The 15,505-nt window shown below is 50.8% G+C and overlaps 1 protein-coding gene across 3 annotated transcripts in view; it reads right to left on the bottom strand.

Moving 5' to 3' along the window:
* Window positions 1-15,505, bottom strand: part of ARHGAP26 (Rho GTPase activating protein 26) — a 150,888-nt gene that overhangs the window by 105,481 nt on the left and 29,902 nt on the right. For all 3 annotated transcript variants that reach the window (XM_082323734.1, XM_082323735.1, XM_082323736.1), the window contains exons 8-11: window positions 14,834-14,963; window positions 14,343-14,443; window positions 11,674-11,768; window positions 2,356-2,434 (exon numbers count right to left, since the gene is read on the bottom strand). In XM_082323734.1, the coding sequence (XP_082179860.1) occupies window positions 2,356-2,434; window positions 11,674-11,768; window positions 14,343-14,443; window positions 14,834-14,963 (405 nt within the window). The remainder of the gene's footprint in view (window positions 1-2,355; window positions 2,435-11,673; window positions 11,769-14,342; window positions 14,444-14,833; window positions 14,964-15,505) is intronic.

Raw genomic sequence — 15,505 nt, 5'->3', positions numbered from 1 at the left:
GTCCTGCATTGGTTACTTCATAGCACCTTTCGCATATATAGCACTTCACAAGCACGCGAAATCTCTGGCTGCACTTCTGCAACCCAATCCTAACAGACCGGCTCTGCTGTTGTGCCAAATCCTGGTAATATCAGCAGGTCGAAATGCAACTGGACGACCGTATTCACACAGCTCCTGTTGCAGGTGACTGGGTTTCGCATCCTTGCAACAGTTCTCAGTGGAGGTGAGGCAGTGGGAAGCAGGTGAGCAAGCTGAAGGAGGACAAGGCTTGCTTTGGACTAGGAGCAAGAGTTTTGTTTCTGAAGAAACTGAAAATATTATCCTGTCTCCAGGTGCCACCAGAATCAAGGTAGGGGTTAATTTAGGAGGGAACAAGCCAGCTTGCACGCTGGAGCTGGAGAGGCTGGTATGTCTTACACCCGAGTGTCTTCCCACTGAAGCTGCCCCAGGGCAGGGCCACCCAGGTCAGGAGCCAAGGTGGAGGAGCAGGCTGGCTCTCCCAAACAAGGATCCCTTTTCAACACATGATAGAAGAAGGGAGCGGAGGCTGTCCTACGCACACAACACACGTTCAGTCCTTTTTTGCCTCTGTGCCTGCATGTCCCACAACGCCTGTTCTTGCAAACGGTATGCCTGCAGGTGTAACTGAGCATTTCTGTCCCAGAAGCACAATTTTGCTGCAGGGAGGAAACCAATGCAGCAGAGAGCTGTGATGACCATCAGAGGTAGGTCCAAGCTACGCAGCACATGCCCTATTAGGGAGCGGGGTTTATTCAGCTTGGAGAAGGAAAAGCTTTGTGGGGACCTGATGGCACCCTTCCTACAAGGAAGGCATCAGAAAAACAGAGTCAGGCTCCTCACAGTGGTGCATGGTGGGAGGACAAGAGACAAGAGGCATAAATTGAAACACGAGAGGTTTAGACTGGGTATCAGGAGAAACTCTTCCAGGAGGACGGTGAAGCAGCAGAACTGGAGCCCAGAGAGGCTGAGCAGTCGCCTTCCTCGGATGTTTTCAGCATCCAACTGGATAACGCCCCGAGTAATCTGCTGTGAGCAGAAGGTTGGACTAGAAACCTCCCGAGGTCCCATCCTACCTGAATTACCCAATGGATCTATGATTCCAGGCTGAGACCTGGCTGTAATCCACAACAAAATGCTTTACCTGAAATACACAGCAGCACCCTCGCACACACACAGCCTTCCAGACCTCCAAACCACCGCACGTTTCAAAAGCAAGTTGCCTGACTAAGCCCAACATGTGCTTTCCAGCATTCACTGAACAGCCCACATGTATCCATGTCTCACCTGGCTTTAATGAACGTTTTTTCTGACAAACAACGGCCTTTTCATGGATTTGGAAGGAATCTGCTCAAATCAGTACCAGTCTGTGGCAGTGGGGCTGTGCTGGGACGGGACGCCCTGCTCCCTGCATGGACTCTCCTCTGACTGCCAGAGCCTGACTCAAGCCCAGAAGCACAGACACCTACTCCAAAAATGTACGGGCTGTCCCGTAACAGCCCTGGCTGCTCTCACTATCCGCAAAGTTTCTCTTCGTATCCTGCTACGCTTTTGGCCACGCCGAGGCACAGAGGCCCACAGTCTAGTCTCGCTCTGCGTACAAAGGCTGCTCGACGGGGCTGTGTTTGCCGTTCGTTGCTGGACGGCCGCCACGCCGAAACCGCGCAGGACCGCACCGCTGATGCACAGTGCCCGCACCAGCACTCCTCCGAGGGAATCCAGTCAGAACCAGCCAAAGCTCTTCGAGCTTGGCAGTAAAGTTCGCATACGCATTAAAAAATAAAAAACCAACAACTATGAGTTTTCTGAAAAACTCCGTAATCCCTTCCAGAGGTGAGGAAGCCTGTGCAGCTTTGGCACGGCAGGAGCAAACAGAGCAGCGAGGAGGCTATCGCTGAGTACAGGGAACAGGGGCTACACTCCTCTGCTCACACGAAATCTGCAATTCTCTACAAGACCCAGAAACGGCTGCCAGATGAGTTGCAGGACTCAAAAAGCCCTGGAAATCTACAGCGTATTTTCTTCCACTGCTCTTTTTGCCATGTTTTCCTTTTAGCACAGCACAGCAGCGTGTTTGTGCTGGCCAAGCCTACCCTCCTCCTTTCCACCGCACCTTCAAGCAATCCAAGCACAGGAGATACAGTATTACCTCAAATATTTAACCAAGGGATTAAACTATTCTCTTGGCAGAAGGCACGAGCTGCCCCACGGATACAGCTCTCGCACCGGCTGGCAGGCACTGCGTGACAGCCTGCTTCGCAGCAAACAATCTGCCCCAGGCTACGAAAAGCTCTCCATAATTTTCCCCAACACTTTTTCACTAATATTTCTGCTCACCGGTTCCCGGCCATCCATTGCCTCCATCCACAGCCTGCGGTCCTCTTCTGAAAGCGCCTGCATGGTGATCACTCCAGGCCTGCAGAGATAAAGGGAACATCGTAAATAAACTGCAGGATGGAAAACAAAGATGACAAAGATAAATTTCCTATGAGAGAGAGAGGACAACCTTGTTCCTAGCCAAGCCCCAGCAGCACAGGGCTGAGCCCAGCCTGACCTCCCCAGGGATGTCCCTGCAGGTCCTAACCAGGACCAGCAAATGAGCTGAGCATATCTCCAACAATCAACACACATTTTCAGCGTTTTTAGTGAAGAGAGTTGGATGCCAAATTCTTCCTCTGGCTTTCAGCCAGACAGCTCACCTGCACTTAGGATAAGCACGTCCATGCAATGGCAGGAGAAGGCAAGGAAGGCAACCAAGCAAGCAGGAGGCCCACGCATCCCAGCCCGTCCCACCACCACCCCAAGCACCAGCTCACAGGGAGGGACCTTCTGCTGTGTGAAGAATTTCATCCCCGACACATTCGTGCCAGCGTGGCTGCGCCATTTCCCTGACCACGTCCATACACTGATGTTACATGCAGTAATAGCAGCGATGCAATCCTGGTCTGCATGCCCCTGCCAGCAGCCTTGCCGGGGGCAGCGCTGCGAGGAGTCCCAGGGTGCCACCGGGTGCTCGCTCCTGCGCCGGCTGGTCCTGTCCGGCCCTGCCACCCGCCCCCATTAAACACAGAACAGCCCATGAGCTGCACTGTAAGTCCAGCCTCTAAAAAATAACTCTGCGTTTGCTTATTTATTTTAATGAGAAGGGGAAAGAACAGGCCCAAGTGCCTGCAAACAAAGCACAGGGAGCCAGGGGACAACACCAGTCCAGCCCTCGTCCTAGGGCCAATGCCACCTCCACCACTCCTAAGTGGACGCTAAGTCCACTCCTGGACTGCCCTTTCCATACAAGGAGTTAAAACTTAATTATCTAGTTCTGATAAGCATAACCACCAAGGTCATGATGGATTTAACGTGGTGGAGAGTATTTGCACAACTTCAGGTGTGGCTGTGTGTTTGCACAAGAGGGGAACGTGCCGCAGAGGGTGAAAGCTAACGCCGTACTCCCAAGGGTCGCGTCGTGGGCTGAGGATTTCCTGCATCTCACTTGGCTGCAAGCTGTCAGGCTTTCCATCCTGAACATCCCAGCTCATCTTGCAGCCAGCAGATCCAGACACAAAAAGCTTAACTAGCCCTATGCCTCCTCAGCCTCACCCCTTTGGGTCTCCAGCCTCCGAAGGGGTGGTCGCATCCTGCCCCACTCCCAGAAACCCTGCAGGAGGGCTGGGCTGCCCGCACAGCACCCAGGGGACCAGGCAGAGGCCCCGATCTAGGTGAGAGATATATTCCGTTTGTTTGTTCTAGTCATTCTGCTTCCTCCCAGGCTATTTTCAGACGCATTAGCAGAGCACAGCAGCTATTTCTGCAGGAGGAGAGCAGGCAGAAGCCCTGGCAACAGGGGAGATGCAAGCATGACCAGAGCGCTGCGAGACTCAGCGTGCTCTGGGTGGTTATCGGTGCTGTCTCTGCAGCAATGCTTGTGGGGTTTCATCCATCGAAAGTACGACAGCGGAGAACCTCTGATGCTGCTCTTCCCATCCACGGCAAAGTACGGCAGCTCCAGAAAGGCAGTGGAGAGCCAGGACCACTGCTCACGGGGCACGGGGCTGCCGTGGCACAAGACGGGGAAGAGCAATTTAACCTCGGGAGCTGCCAACTACCTACGGACCGTGTTCAGCACAGCACGTAGGCTCCTTTCAGTACTAAATCCTCAAAAACCGATAAGGCCTGGGAAGAGGGGTAATTTCTAACTTGCACTTCCCAAAAGTGATTCAGCAGGAAAACGTGAGCTGCAAGAACACTCTGCAAAAGTCGTTTGGTCCTTGATAAGAGCTGATCCTCTCTTAGAAAGGAAAACATTAACAGAGGCTCTCATAGTGGTGGGTTTGGCCTGTCTTCTGTCGCTTCTGTGGTACGTACGGACAAGGTACAAAGGATTAACTCTTCTCCTTCACTCCGCTCCCCATCCAACCAACCCAACAGCTGGCTTTCGGCACACAGATGGCAGCTTAGCACTGCTTCACCAGCGGAAACCATGCGTTCAGGCTTGCAAGAAGCCCAGGTCCAAGTAAACCAGACATAATGTGTTTGATCTCCGCTAATCCCATTGGTGAGTCAGTCAATACTCACCAGCTTAGTGGTTTAGAAGTTTACTCATTTCAAAGGGAAGAGGAAACCACTTAACCATCGCCCCATTTGAGAAAGAAAACGTTCAACATCCAACACCAAATATTTTCAAAACACTGAACAAAGCTCCTTGTTGTGCAGAGACAAAGCGATTCAAGAGCAGTCCCTGGTAGCTGAGGAGCTGCCGTGGCACTAGCTACAGGCTGACAGCAAATCCTGCCCCCACGGCAGGAGCAGGCTTTTCCTTGGGTGACCACAGGTCTCAGCTGCACCGTCTTTCAGCCAGGGCTTAAGTCTGAGTTTAAGGCAAGCTGCTGCTGAAGGCACAGGTATCCCAGGCAGAAAGCCCTGGAAGGGCTCTAGCTCAACTAGGGAGACATGGGAAAAGGAAATATTGAGATTTCTGTCTCTTTAGCCAAGACACTAAAACAAAGAAATTTAAATCGTTCATTTGTGTTAAACTCGACACTGGACTCCCAGCGAAGCGACAAGGTCCTAGGGAGACGGTACTGGTATCTGGCGTGCCAGGTTCCCTCATGCACAGGGCAAAAAGGTGATAACATGAAAATGTTTGTTCTGCCTTTGAGCAGATAACAACTCTTTGGGCTTCACTTCAAAGTCAAACTTACTTAACAGCATGAGGGGAGGGGCTGTGAAACTGAATTAAAAACCTATTTACATTGCAAATAGCTCTGCATTTCCTCCCACAGTGTTCATTTGCCAAGGCATCCAGTCCAGCACTTTCCTGAGCAGAACCATCTTCCTGGCTGTGATGCATTTAAAATGCACCCCACACATTACGCCTGATTCATTATTTATTTGGACGATGCCCACGGGGTACCACATGCTTAATAGTCAGGTAGGATGGCTGGCACTGAAACAGCATCCTACTAATGCTATCAACATGCAACCGTGTTCGACTCGCTGTCTGCAGCCAGCCTCATTTTCACAGGGTCGCCTTGAAGATCAACCGTTTCCAAAAGTGTGCTCGTTAGATTACAGATATCTCAATTATGCAGTGTAAAGCCTGAGACAGGGAAGGCCCTTCTCTGACTTCCTTTCCCAAAAGAGAAACAAAACATATCTATCTATGTTCCCTCACCTAACATACAAACTATCCTGAATACTGGTGCTTAGCTAGATTTTGCTGTTGGGTAGCTCATATCCCCTCCCTAAGCCTGATGTGGCACACACAGACACATGCTGGAGGAGCCTCCTTTACCCTGGTGGGTCTGCCCACCCGAGCCAGCCCCGAGACTGTCGCATCGGGACAGCAGGACGCCCTCCTGGATCTGATGTCTGAAACACAAACGTGAACTGTTGTGGCAAACAAGATAAAGGACCGCTGATTCATTACTAGATGCTGCATCATACATTTCAACCTCCAGGCACCAAAACCCTTTGCCACCTTCTGGGATGCAAGGGGGGGAAAGGGACATTTTGTGAGCAGCAGGAATCCATTTCTAAGCTGAGTGGATGTGGATGTGTGAGACCAGAGTAGAACACGGTAAACACTTCACAAGAAAGTATATTTTCAATATGCTACAATCGAAAAAGTAAAGAGATTTTTCCATACGAGACCACACAGGAAATTTGAATTTTCTCAATATCTCAGCTTTTGTGAAAAACAGCCTGGGTTTAAGGAGCTATGACTAAGCACGCAGAGAAAATGAGAAAGTCCAATAGCTTCTCCTTCTTCCAGAAAGACAAACAAATAATGAAAGCAGCAGAAACAGATAAGAATTTTCAACTCCTATAGCAGCTTATCATACTGAGACAATCTAAACTGCTGAATGAAAAAACATAAGAGCAGATTAATATCAGGGTCTCGAGAGCTAAGTGGAGTTGAGTGCACGGAGAAGTTTGCAGTCCCAGCCTGAGCAGAGCAGCGTACCCATGCACTGCTGGTGCCCCAGACGGGACCCCACGGTCGTGGGGCGCTGGTCCAGGCACCAGCAGTCAGATGTGGCCCCAAAATGAAGATGAGAAAAGGTATAAATAAGGGGGGACTTCAGTGCTGAATTCAGAAAGCCTCACTTGCCTGTGTAAAGCTTAAAGCACCGTCAGTACAACCGCCGCCAGCACACCCTGCGGCAGGGGCCGGCATGGGTCTCCGTGGCCACCGAGGGGGGAACGAGCTTCGTCTGCTTGCTGCCAGCTCGCTTGTGAAAACCCCACGAATCGCTTTGTTTAAAAGGTCACTGGAAAGGCGACACCCGCAGAGGAACAAGAACAAGTTGTATTGCACGTGCTGTCCAAAGCACCGGCAAGAGCTGCCGGCCGGCCGTAGGGAACACCAGCAGAGGTGCCGGGGCCGACGGCCACCCAGCCCCGGCACAACCAGCCCCGGCGCTGCGAAGCGGGGAGCGTGCCCCGCCACGGTCAGGATGGCACTCAAAGAAATATGCGGATCCGTAAAGTGCGTACCCAGAGCAAAGCCAACAACCTACCTACTGGCAGCCATCTGGTCGGGGAAATGCTTGGGCAGGTGCATCGCAGCTCACCCACCCCGATGCCAACCGTTACGCAGCCCGACGGAGCGCAGTGCCAGCCGCTTTGGGGGCACACAGGCAGTAGCCCAGGGGAATGGCATTACGTGCAGAGTTTATTGCCTTTATGAACAACTAAGAGACCAAAACCCCCAAATTTTGAATATCTCCTGTTCCCATAAAAGCCAACTGGTATTAGAAGCACTTTGCTTCTGGCCCAGAGCAATGATCTACATTATCCTAAATTACAAAGCCTTTGTCATCAGCCAAATGAGATACTCCTCCTCCTAAGACTCATTTTGTAAGACGTTAGCTGTCATCCCTGTTTACCTTGTTTACAGAACTGATTTAAAGCACAGAGACTACAAATAAGTTCAGTTAGGAAAAAAGGGCATCAACGCCGTATCCATCACACTGGGAATGTATTTCAGCCAGACACTAGAACACCATTCTGGGGCTAATTTTGCTGTAACAAAGCAATAAAATACTTCTAACTTCTCACACTGAAAATCAGAACTATTTACAAATGCAGTGTCAGGGATTTCTTAGACCTCTCACAAACACCTGTACCACAGCTTTTCAGTCTTCAGCACTGGGAACTTCGGCATCTCCTTATCAGACCACAGGGAAAGGAAGCAATGTTGTAATAACAGATCCAGCTCGAGATTTTCAGCTCAATAGTGCTGAATCATCTTTACAGGACAGAAAACTAATTTCCCCCACACACACCAAGCAACAGCTTCTCTGGCTGTTATTTAAAAAGCTCCAAGCCTGCACCCCACATTGCATGTATACCAGTTTCCCAAAATGCAACGCTGACAGCAACGGGTTCATTTCTGTGCCGATGAACATAACTGGGGAAGAACCAGCCGAGGCTGCCACCTCTAGGCTGTACGGCAAACCAGGAGCTTGAGCATGGTCCCCTCGCTCCTGCGTCTGTGTCAGCACCACAACACTGGGATTACACCGCATCCTACAACAGTGTGCAAGTTAGTATGGACAGAGCTTTAAAAGTCACGCAAATTTTATGATGACAGATAAAAATTCTTGGGTAGAAAGTGAAATTTCCTCGTATCTACTTCTATGTGTGTGTGCGTGTTAGCAAGGGATTTGATACATAAGCAAACCGTAATTACTACAGGTTTTATACTGCCAGCTCAGGCACGAAACAGAGGGATAACCCCAGCGCCGAGCCCCGCCAGCGCTGCTTCATCCTCCTACCCCAGTTAGTAAGACAGACACAACTTGTCAGCCCATAATAAAACAAACTGGTAACTAAGCCAGTTTGTGCACAGAGAACTTAAAAAATGACTGAATACACTTTAGGAGAGCCTGGGAAGGAAGCAGACTTCACATTGTGCCCATGGCACTGAGGCACACAAGTAACTCACTGAAAGCCACAGAGCAACACCATAGCGGAGCACGGACCACCTGCACCCGCTGAAGAGCCCGACGGGGATGCCGGCTTGCAGGTGCCTTTGCAAGGTTATTTAAGTGTAATCTGTTGCAGAAGTACAAGACGTTTTTGACACAAATGCTGGGAGGCAGCGAAGCGTCACCAATCCAGCCCCGCTGGAGACACCAACGGGCTTTGAGCGTTGCACAGTCACAGGTTTCAGCCTGGAACCCGTGGATCCCTAGTGCGTGACGCTGCTCCGGAGGGGCCCGCAGCAGATAGCCCAGAAAAGCCGACCAAACACCAACGCGATGTGTATCTGGAGAGATACGGAGGGGGTGCACAAACTGAAATCTCCCAAAACCCACAGCAGTGCAGCAATGCCCCTTGTCCTTGCCGCGGCAGGCACACATGCAGCCCAGCACATTCTTGCTCCCCACATTCTTCAGAAGGGACAATCCAATTTAATTGTCCATAGGAAGCGAGTGATGTGTACAGAAAAATCTTCCTGCTCTCTTCAGCCACCTGTTTCCAAGCTAACCTTTTGAAAGGCAGTTTCAAACTTCAGGAGAAGCCCACTCCAGTGGCATTATTCGCCCTTACCTCTGAACACCACAAATGCACGTGGTTTTCTCAGTATCACAGTGTTCTCCAGGGCTGGCTTAATGAAAGGTGACTTTATGCACCTATCAGTTACAAGATACTTGACTCTTGCTGGACATCGCTTACAAGTCTCATTTTCATTTAGAAGTTGCATACACAAAAGAAAGGGGAAAACTGCTGTAAGTCAAAACACAATACATATGTGAGACAGAGAAGCATCTTGGGGATGTTTGCCTTAATCATATCCAGACTTCCTGCATGGGGCTGAAGAACAAGACATCAAGTTTCTAACTTCCCTATTAGTAGAGACAATTAAAAAAAAAAAAAAAAAAGGCCAAAAGAAGAAAAAAAAACCACCAACCTCAGCCAAAGACAAAAAGCCCCCACTACACAAATCAGCCTTCTCCATTCTGCAAAAACAGACAGAGACACTGCTCCAGCTAGCCTTTGGTCAAAGATATCCTATCATTTGCGGTCAGCAGACTTGGGTGGAGAGCGTGGGCTGAAGTTTTTGCCTGTGTTTGGGTCCTTAAGCCAGAGCTGATCTCCTTGAGCACGAAATGGAAAGCAATGCCTCCGAAGGCGTTATCTTCCTGCTGCCTGAGCCTGGCTGACCTCCTGAGCAGTGGGCACGGGCCTCCCTCCCCACGGTGCCCAGGTGAGCCCCAGCACCTCCGGCTGCAACCGGGCACCTCTGCACAAGCAGCTCCAGGTCACCCACGTTCCCAGGGCCACGCGGCAAAGCCGGGCCAGGCTCCGGCAGGATGGCTGCAGGGTGGCACCCACACACTGCCAATCCCCAATAATCCCAGGCTGGCAAGAAAACCATTCCTTGATACACACCGCTTTGTAAAACAGGCCAAATCACAAGTGCTAGGTGAGGTGAAGGTGATCTCCGGTGAACCCTGGCCATCGACAGCGGCACCTGAAGCCCTGATGGTGCCCCGATCTCCCAATGCTCAGCATGACTATCCCGGGGAGCGGGAGACAGGGTGGGCGCATCACTCTCTCTTTTGGCCATGGCAAAACCTGTTGCCTCTTCTTCCTTTTAGTATAACTATTTTGGAAATAACCATTATTTTAGACAACTAATGACAAATTCTGATACCAACAAAATGCAGCGTTGCCTGTATATTGGGGGGAAAACCAGCCTTTTGTTCCATGTTTTCTGCTCTCACTGTCCTCTCAGGCAGAGGCAATCTCTTGCAGCAGGAACGTGCACATGAAATGAGCAATTTCTCAGGTTTCCCCGCCTTTGCCGCTCCCCTGCCATTATTTACATTTAGCAGGCATATTTCTGGAGTAGCTCTTGATCCCATGCCTAGCAGGCTCCAGACATCAAGGGAAGGCTCAGCTGCCTCTGAACACACTGCAGAAGAAAACTATTGTGGTGGCTGGCTTCTCCTCCTTCCAGTTTTATTTTGATTTTCACATTTAAAAAAAATATCCTCAGGGCATTGGGAAAAAAATCCCCATGTCAGCAGAAATACTGCAGCTTTCTGGAGGAAAGCACAGCTAGGGAGAGCGGGAGGCAGCCCCAGGGTTATCTCATCCCTGAGCCAACGCAGGCAGAGCTCCATCACCCCAACCCCTCCCTGCCCTGGGCTGGCAGCGAGAGGGGCTGGCACCAAAACGCTGCGGAAGCACGGGCTGGGCAGGGAAAGGTACCACGGGGTATTCCAGCATTATTCAACACCTCGGGTTTTGATGAACTCGGGTTTTCCCGAGACCTCCTGGGCATTCCCGCAGTGACCAGCGGAGGGGAGGACAGCTGGAACACGAAAAGGCACACAACTGGGAGGGCACAGACATTCAGTGACTTTGGAGCAAGCTTTTGTAAACCATGTAAACTTCCTGCAGCGAGGAAGATACGAGGCAGTGACTAATACCACTTGGAACAGCAACCCCAGCCTGGTTTTCCTGTTTATATATGTAAGCCATGCATGATGCTAATTAGATATGATAACAGGCTCTCATTCCTAGGCGCTATAGACTGAATCCACACATACATCTGGTTCAGCTGCTATGTGATAAATCACATCAGAAAGCATTTTACTCCTTCAGGAAGAAGAAGTGAATGTAAAGTGCCAGAGGTGCAAGCTGGACTTCCACTATCAGCCATCCATAGGGGACCAGCAACAGCCACTCCCCAGCAAAAAAGCTGAAGTTATTCCAACATATACCCAATACTGGAAAGAGGCATCATATCCCTGCCAAAACACCCACAGAGCATCTTTTCCATACTTGCAGCCGTTTACCTTACGTGGCTGAGACTGCAGAAGTGCTACAACACCATTAAAGTCTGAGAGACTTGAGTAAACTCAGCACCTTGTAAACTGAAGCACTAACTCAATATCCTGAGAGCACCTGACTAGAAGCACCAGGGAGAGCGCATTTCCATGGACTAATGCTTTCCACTCACGGAGGGTACGACTAAAAGAGAAGAGAAACATGGAAACTGCACAAGAACTACCCAGGAAAGCCAAGTACAGATGAGTGCAACCTTTCCCTACGCACGGCTAGCGTAACCCCCGGATTGTGCATCCTTTCGGCGACCCAGGCTGCAGGTACGCCGAGGCTGCGATACCCCTTCGCACTCACCGATCGACAGCCTCCACATCAAAGCAAAACCTCTTCTCAATTGAGTCGGTTTTCCGCCGTGTGCAAGATTTGAGGATAACAGCTTCGTCTTCTCCCTGAGAAGTGACAAAATCACAGATAAGGCTGAGAACAATCAACCAACCATGTGCCTGTCCCCAGCACCCACTGCGCTTTCAATGAACATGTTCAAACCTGGGGGGATTTGGCAGTATCAGCCTGCTAGAAATACATATTTATATATCTGACATAAGGACTTGTCTTTTCACCCTTGCAACCATGTTTAGTCCAAAATCTTTCACAAGAAGCCTTCCTTTCTGAATGCACATGATTAAATTTGTGCATTAAGCATCACGCGACCCACACTTCAGGCAGGCAGGGAGCGTTGGACCATAACTTTTGGGCAAAGTCAGCTTTGTTTTCCATTGCTGAACAATGCATCATAGACCTGGCTGTCAATTTTCACGCCAGGCTGCATTTTTGGCAGCATTCTGCACGCGAGAACTCTTAACGGGAGCAAACATGTCTTAAAATGTTTATTATATAACAAAGCAACGACAAAACCATTCTCCCATCCAGGCATCTGCATCCAAGTTGTACTAGATTTCCACACGCCAAGCAGCGATCCGGCAGGATCCACGTGCACTGCTGTCCTCTGCTGGAGGAAACCCCTGCTCAGTCCCTGTCAGCACATACATTTCTTCTGCAATTTTTAAAAACCACTGATGACTCAATAGAAAATGAATTCTGAACGAGTTTCTGGAGACGGCCACTTTTCTGTGCTCTCTGTGCTGTTCTTGATGACACCTTGGCTGACCACCCTGTTCCCTGACATCACCATTTTTCCAGGAAACATATTTAGGGACTCAGAACAGACCCAGGAAGACAGACCTGAGAGAGCTCCCTGCAGGGCTTCTCCTGGGGGTTCAGCAGAGGCTACCTGCACCCAGCCCTCCCCAGCCTGGCCTGCTGCTGGCACAAGGCTGCCGCCAAGCTGCCGAACTCCCCGTCTGGTATTCAGGGAATGCCCCCACTTCAAACCCACTAATATCCGGCTCCAGCCATAGCCCGAGGCACGTTCACGAGGGGATGATACCACGCGCAGTGTCCTTTATACCTGCAAGCTGTGGGTCTCCTCCTGCAGCACCAACATCGCCCGTCGCTTGGTGCCTGCGCGAGCCAGACCCCAAAATGCCCAGCTGTGCAGCCACAAGCCCCTGGGCTGCTCCACGCTCCGATACCCATGCCAGTCATCACGGATACACTCTACAGCCTGGATAGAGCTGCCCCAGCATAGGCAGTGTTTCATGCCAGGATCGTGCAAGCCATGAGACCCCGGGAAGGCAGCCCCACCAGCACGGTGGCTGGCATGGCACGCTGGAGCAGGGCTCCTGCCCAGCACAAGAAGGGCAACAGAGTTGTGTTGGCAGCGCCTGCGCCCCGGGTGCAGGGAAGAGACCACATAAAACACAGCGCACCCGCTGATGATTACAGGGCTGGGATATTTTAATGCTGAGTTATAATGAAGATGCTCCAAGGCAAGAGGAAATTAATTTTAAAAGCTGCTCTCCCCACTGCCGGCTCCCTTTGCCAGCAGGGAGCCGTGCGGCAGCCTGTCCAGCTGCCTGAGCTGCTCCCCTGCAAGGGGATAATGTTTGCAAACCGCCCCAGCCAAGAACACTCCGGGGAGGTCTATTGTTCCTGCTGTATAAAGGAACAAAGCCAGTCCCGGCTACAGCTGGGCTTACGCTGCCCCGGGAGCAGTGGGGCACATGGCGTGTGCTGGCCCCCCACACCCACTGCTCCCCCTGCTCCTCCACACCCCCTCGGGGCCAAGAGGAGCTCCAGGCTCTCCTGTGGCTCTGTCTAAAACAAAACAACTTCATTGGCCAAGTCATAGGCATTGGGGAAGGAGCAAAATAATGAACAGGTTCTCTTCTTTGGGCCTTGGAGCAGGACCTAGGGACTGGGAGCAGGCGCCCATGGAGCTGGAGCGTGGTGGGTGCACGTGGCACAACCCCACTCCGCTTCCCAGCCCCGACCACCACCTCCACCCATGGAAACGGCCACAGCCTCGAAGGGCACAGTGCAGATGCATGAGCCCCACCATGTGCCCGGCCTCGCCAGGAACAGCGAGAGAGGAACTGAAGATGCAACTGCCCACGCTTCAGCTTTTAAAGGTCTCTCCTTTCACAAACAGAAATAAGTAAATAAAGGACAGACCTAAAAGCAAGAGGCAAAAGGCCCAGTCTCAGCCCAGAGGCAGCTGCTGCAAACCTGTCCTTACAAATAGCTATGTGCAGACATTGGCAGGGAATATGGAGCTGAAGCATGAAACAGAGCAATGTCCAAGGGACTCTGTCCGCTTGGGAAACTGGCTCTGCTCTCAGCACAGCTGATGACAGTTTCCGAAGACCTGTGGGCTTCTGGAGTTTTCTTTTCTTTTTCTTTTTTTTTTTTTTTTTTTTTTTTTTTTTTAAACAAGATGCAGAGTTAATTCCCTATGTGGCACCTGCTCAGCCTGGAATGAATCTGACCCACTTCACTTGCATTTGTGTCACCTTGCTAAAACTGGTTCAGTTTGAGCACTGGGAGAGCGTGCAGCTGGCAGTTCCGCAGTGCTCCCTGGCAGAGACCTCCGGGACGCAGTCCTGCTGACTATCAGCACTCACCCCTTTTCCTCCAGATTTCTGGTCAAATGGCACCATCGTGATCCGCTTCGATTCCCTCTGGTACGTGCAGTAATGCTTCACCCAGGAAGTTCCAAAGTGACCTACAAAGCAAATGCAGTTTTTATTCCCAGAACTCATACAGTTTCAGTGCCCTCACATTAATAACTTATTGTGTTTAACAATCATTTAACATGACAGATTTCTGTACCTACAGTTCTTGTTGGACTTTGCAAGTGGATTAAGCATTATTATCCCCCTTCTGTTCAGCGGAAAGACTTTTATCAGGCACTGGCAGTGATTCTCCCTCCCAGGGAGAACCTGGCTCCCACATTCCCACCTTAATATCCCACCCACTGGGCCAATCCCTCACTTTCATGGATTTTGTGGCCTGCTGAATTAGCCTTTGTGCCCCACACCCTGATAAACCACCTTCCCTGGGTGCCCACTTGCCACATTGCCCTGACAGGCAGCTCCGTCGCCCCAACACCTACGTTTCTCTTGCACGTAGAGATAACCCTCCATCGTGTAAGGGCTGATGTTTTTGTGCTCGTGAGGATTCTCCTTCATCTTCTTCATCAAAGATTCAACCTCTGACCTTGTTCCTTCAAAACGATCTCTTGTCTGCAAATTAAAACAGGAGTGCCTTCTCCAATGCATGGAACCAACGTGGCCACCTCTGCAGCGAGGAGGCACCACGCGGGGGTGGACCCCAGAGCTGGGTCACTACAGCCCATGTGGTAAATGGAAGCAGGGGAGCCCACTGCCAGCCACAGGACAGGTTTTCTTCCTGGGCCTGGATTTACACTAAAAGAAAAATATTACGACAATTGGCAAGTTGTTTGTATTAAGAGTTTTGTGAAAAAGTTGTTTCAAAAGAAAGAAACCAGTCTGCATCCTTGGGAGAAAAAGAGTAATTTTATAACAAGAGAGGAAAGCAAAGCTGCAATGCCAACATGCCAAAGCCCTGCACACACGTCCGACGTGCAGGCACCAACCGCACACTGGCCACGGCCGCAGCCAGCAGAAGGGCTCTGCTCCCCAGCCCTGAGACCGGGACAGCAAAAAGTGCTGCACTTCCCAGAACGAACCGCACTTCAAAACACTTGCAAAATGGTTTGAAACACTCACTAAAATCACAGGGCGCGCAACGATGTCTGCCCGCT

This window comes from Platalea leucorodia, assembly GCF_965183815.1.
Source record: "Platalea leucorodia genome assembly, chromosome: 11".
Classification (NCBI taxonomy): domain Eukaryota; kingdom Metazoa; phylum Chordata; class Aves; order Pelecaniformes; family Threskiornithidae; genus Platalea; species Platalea leucorodia.
The sequence above is the reverse complement of the archived record's forward strand: the minus strand, read 5'-3'. Positions and strand labels throughout refer to the sequence as shown.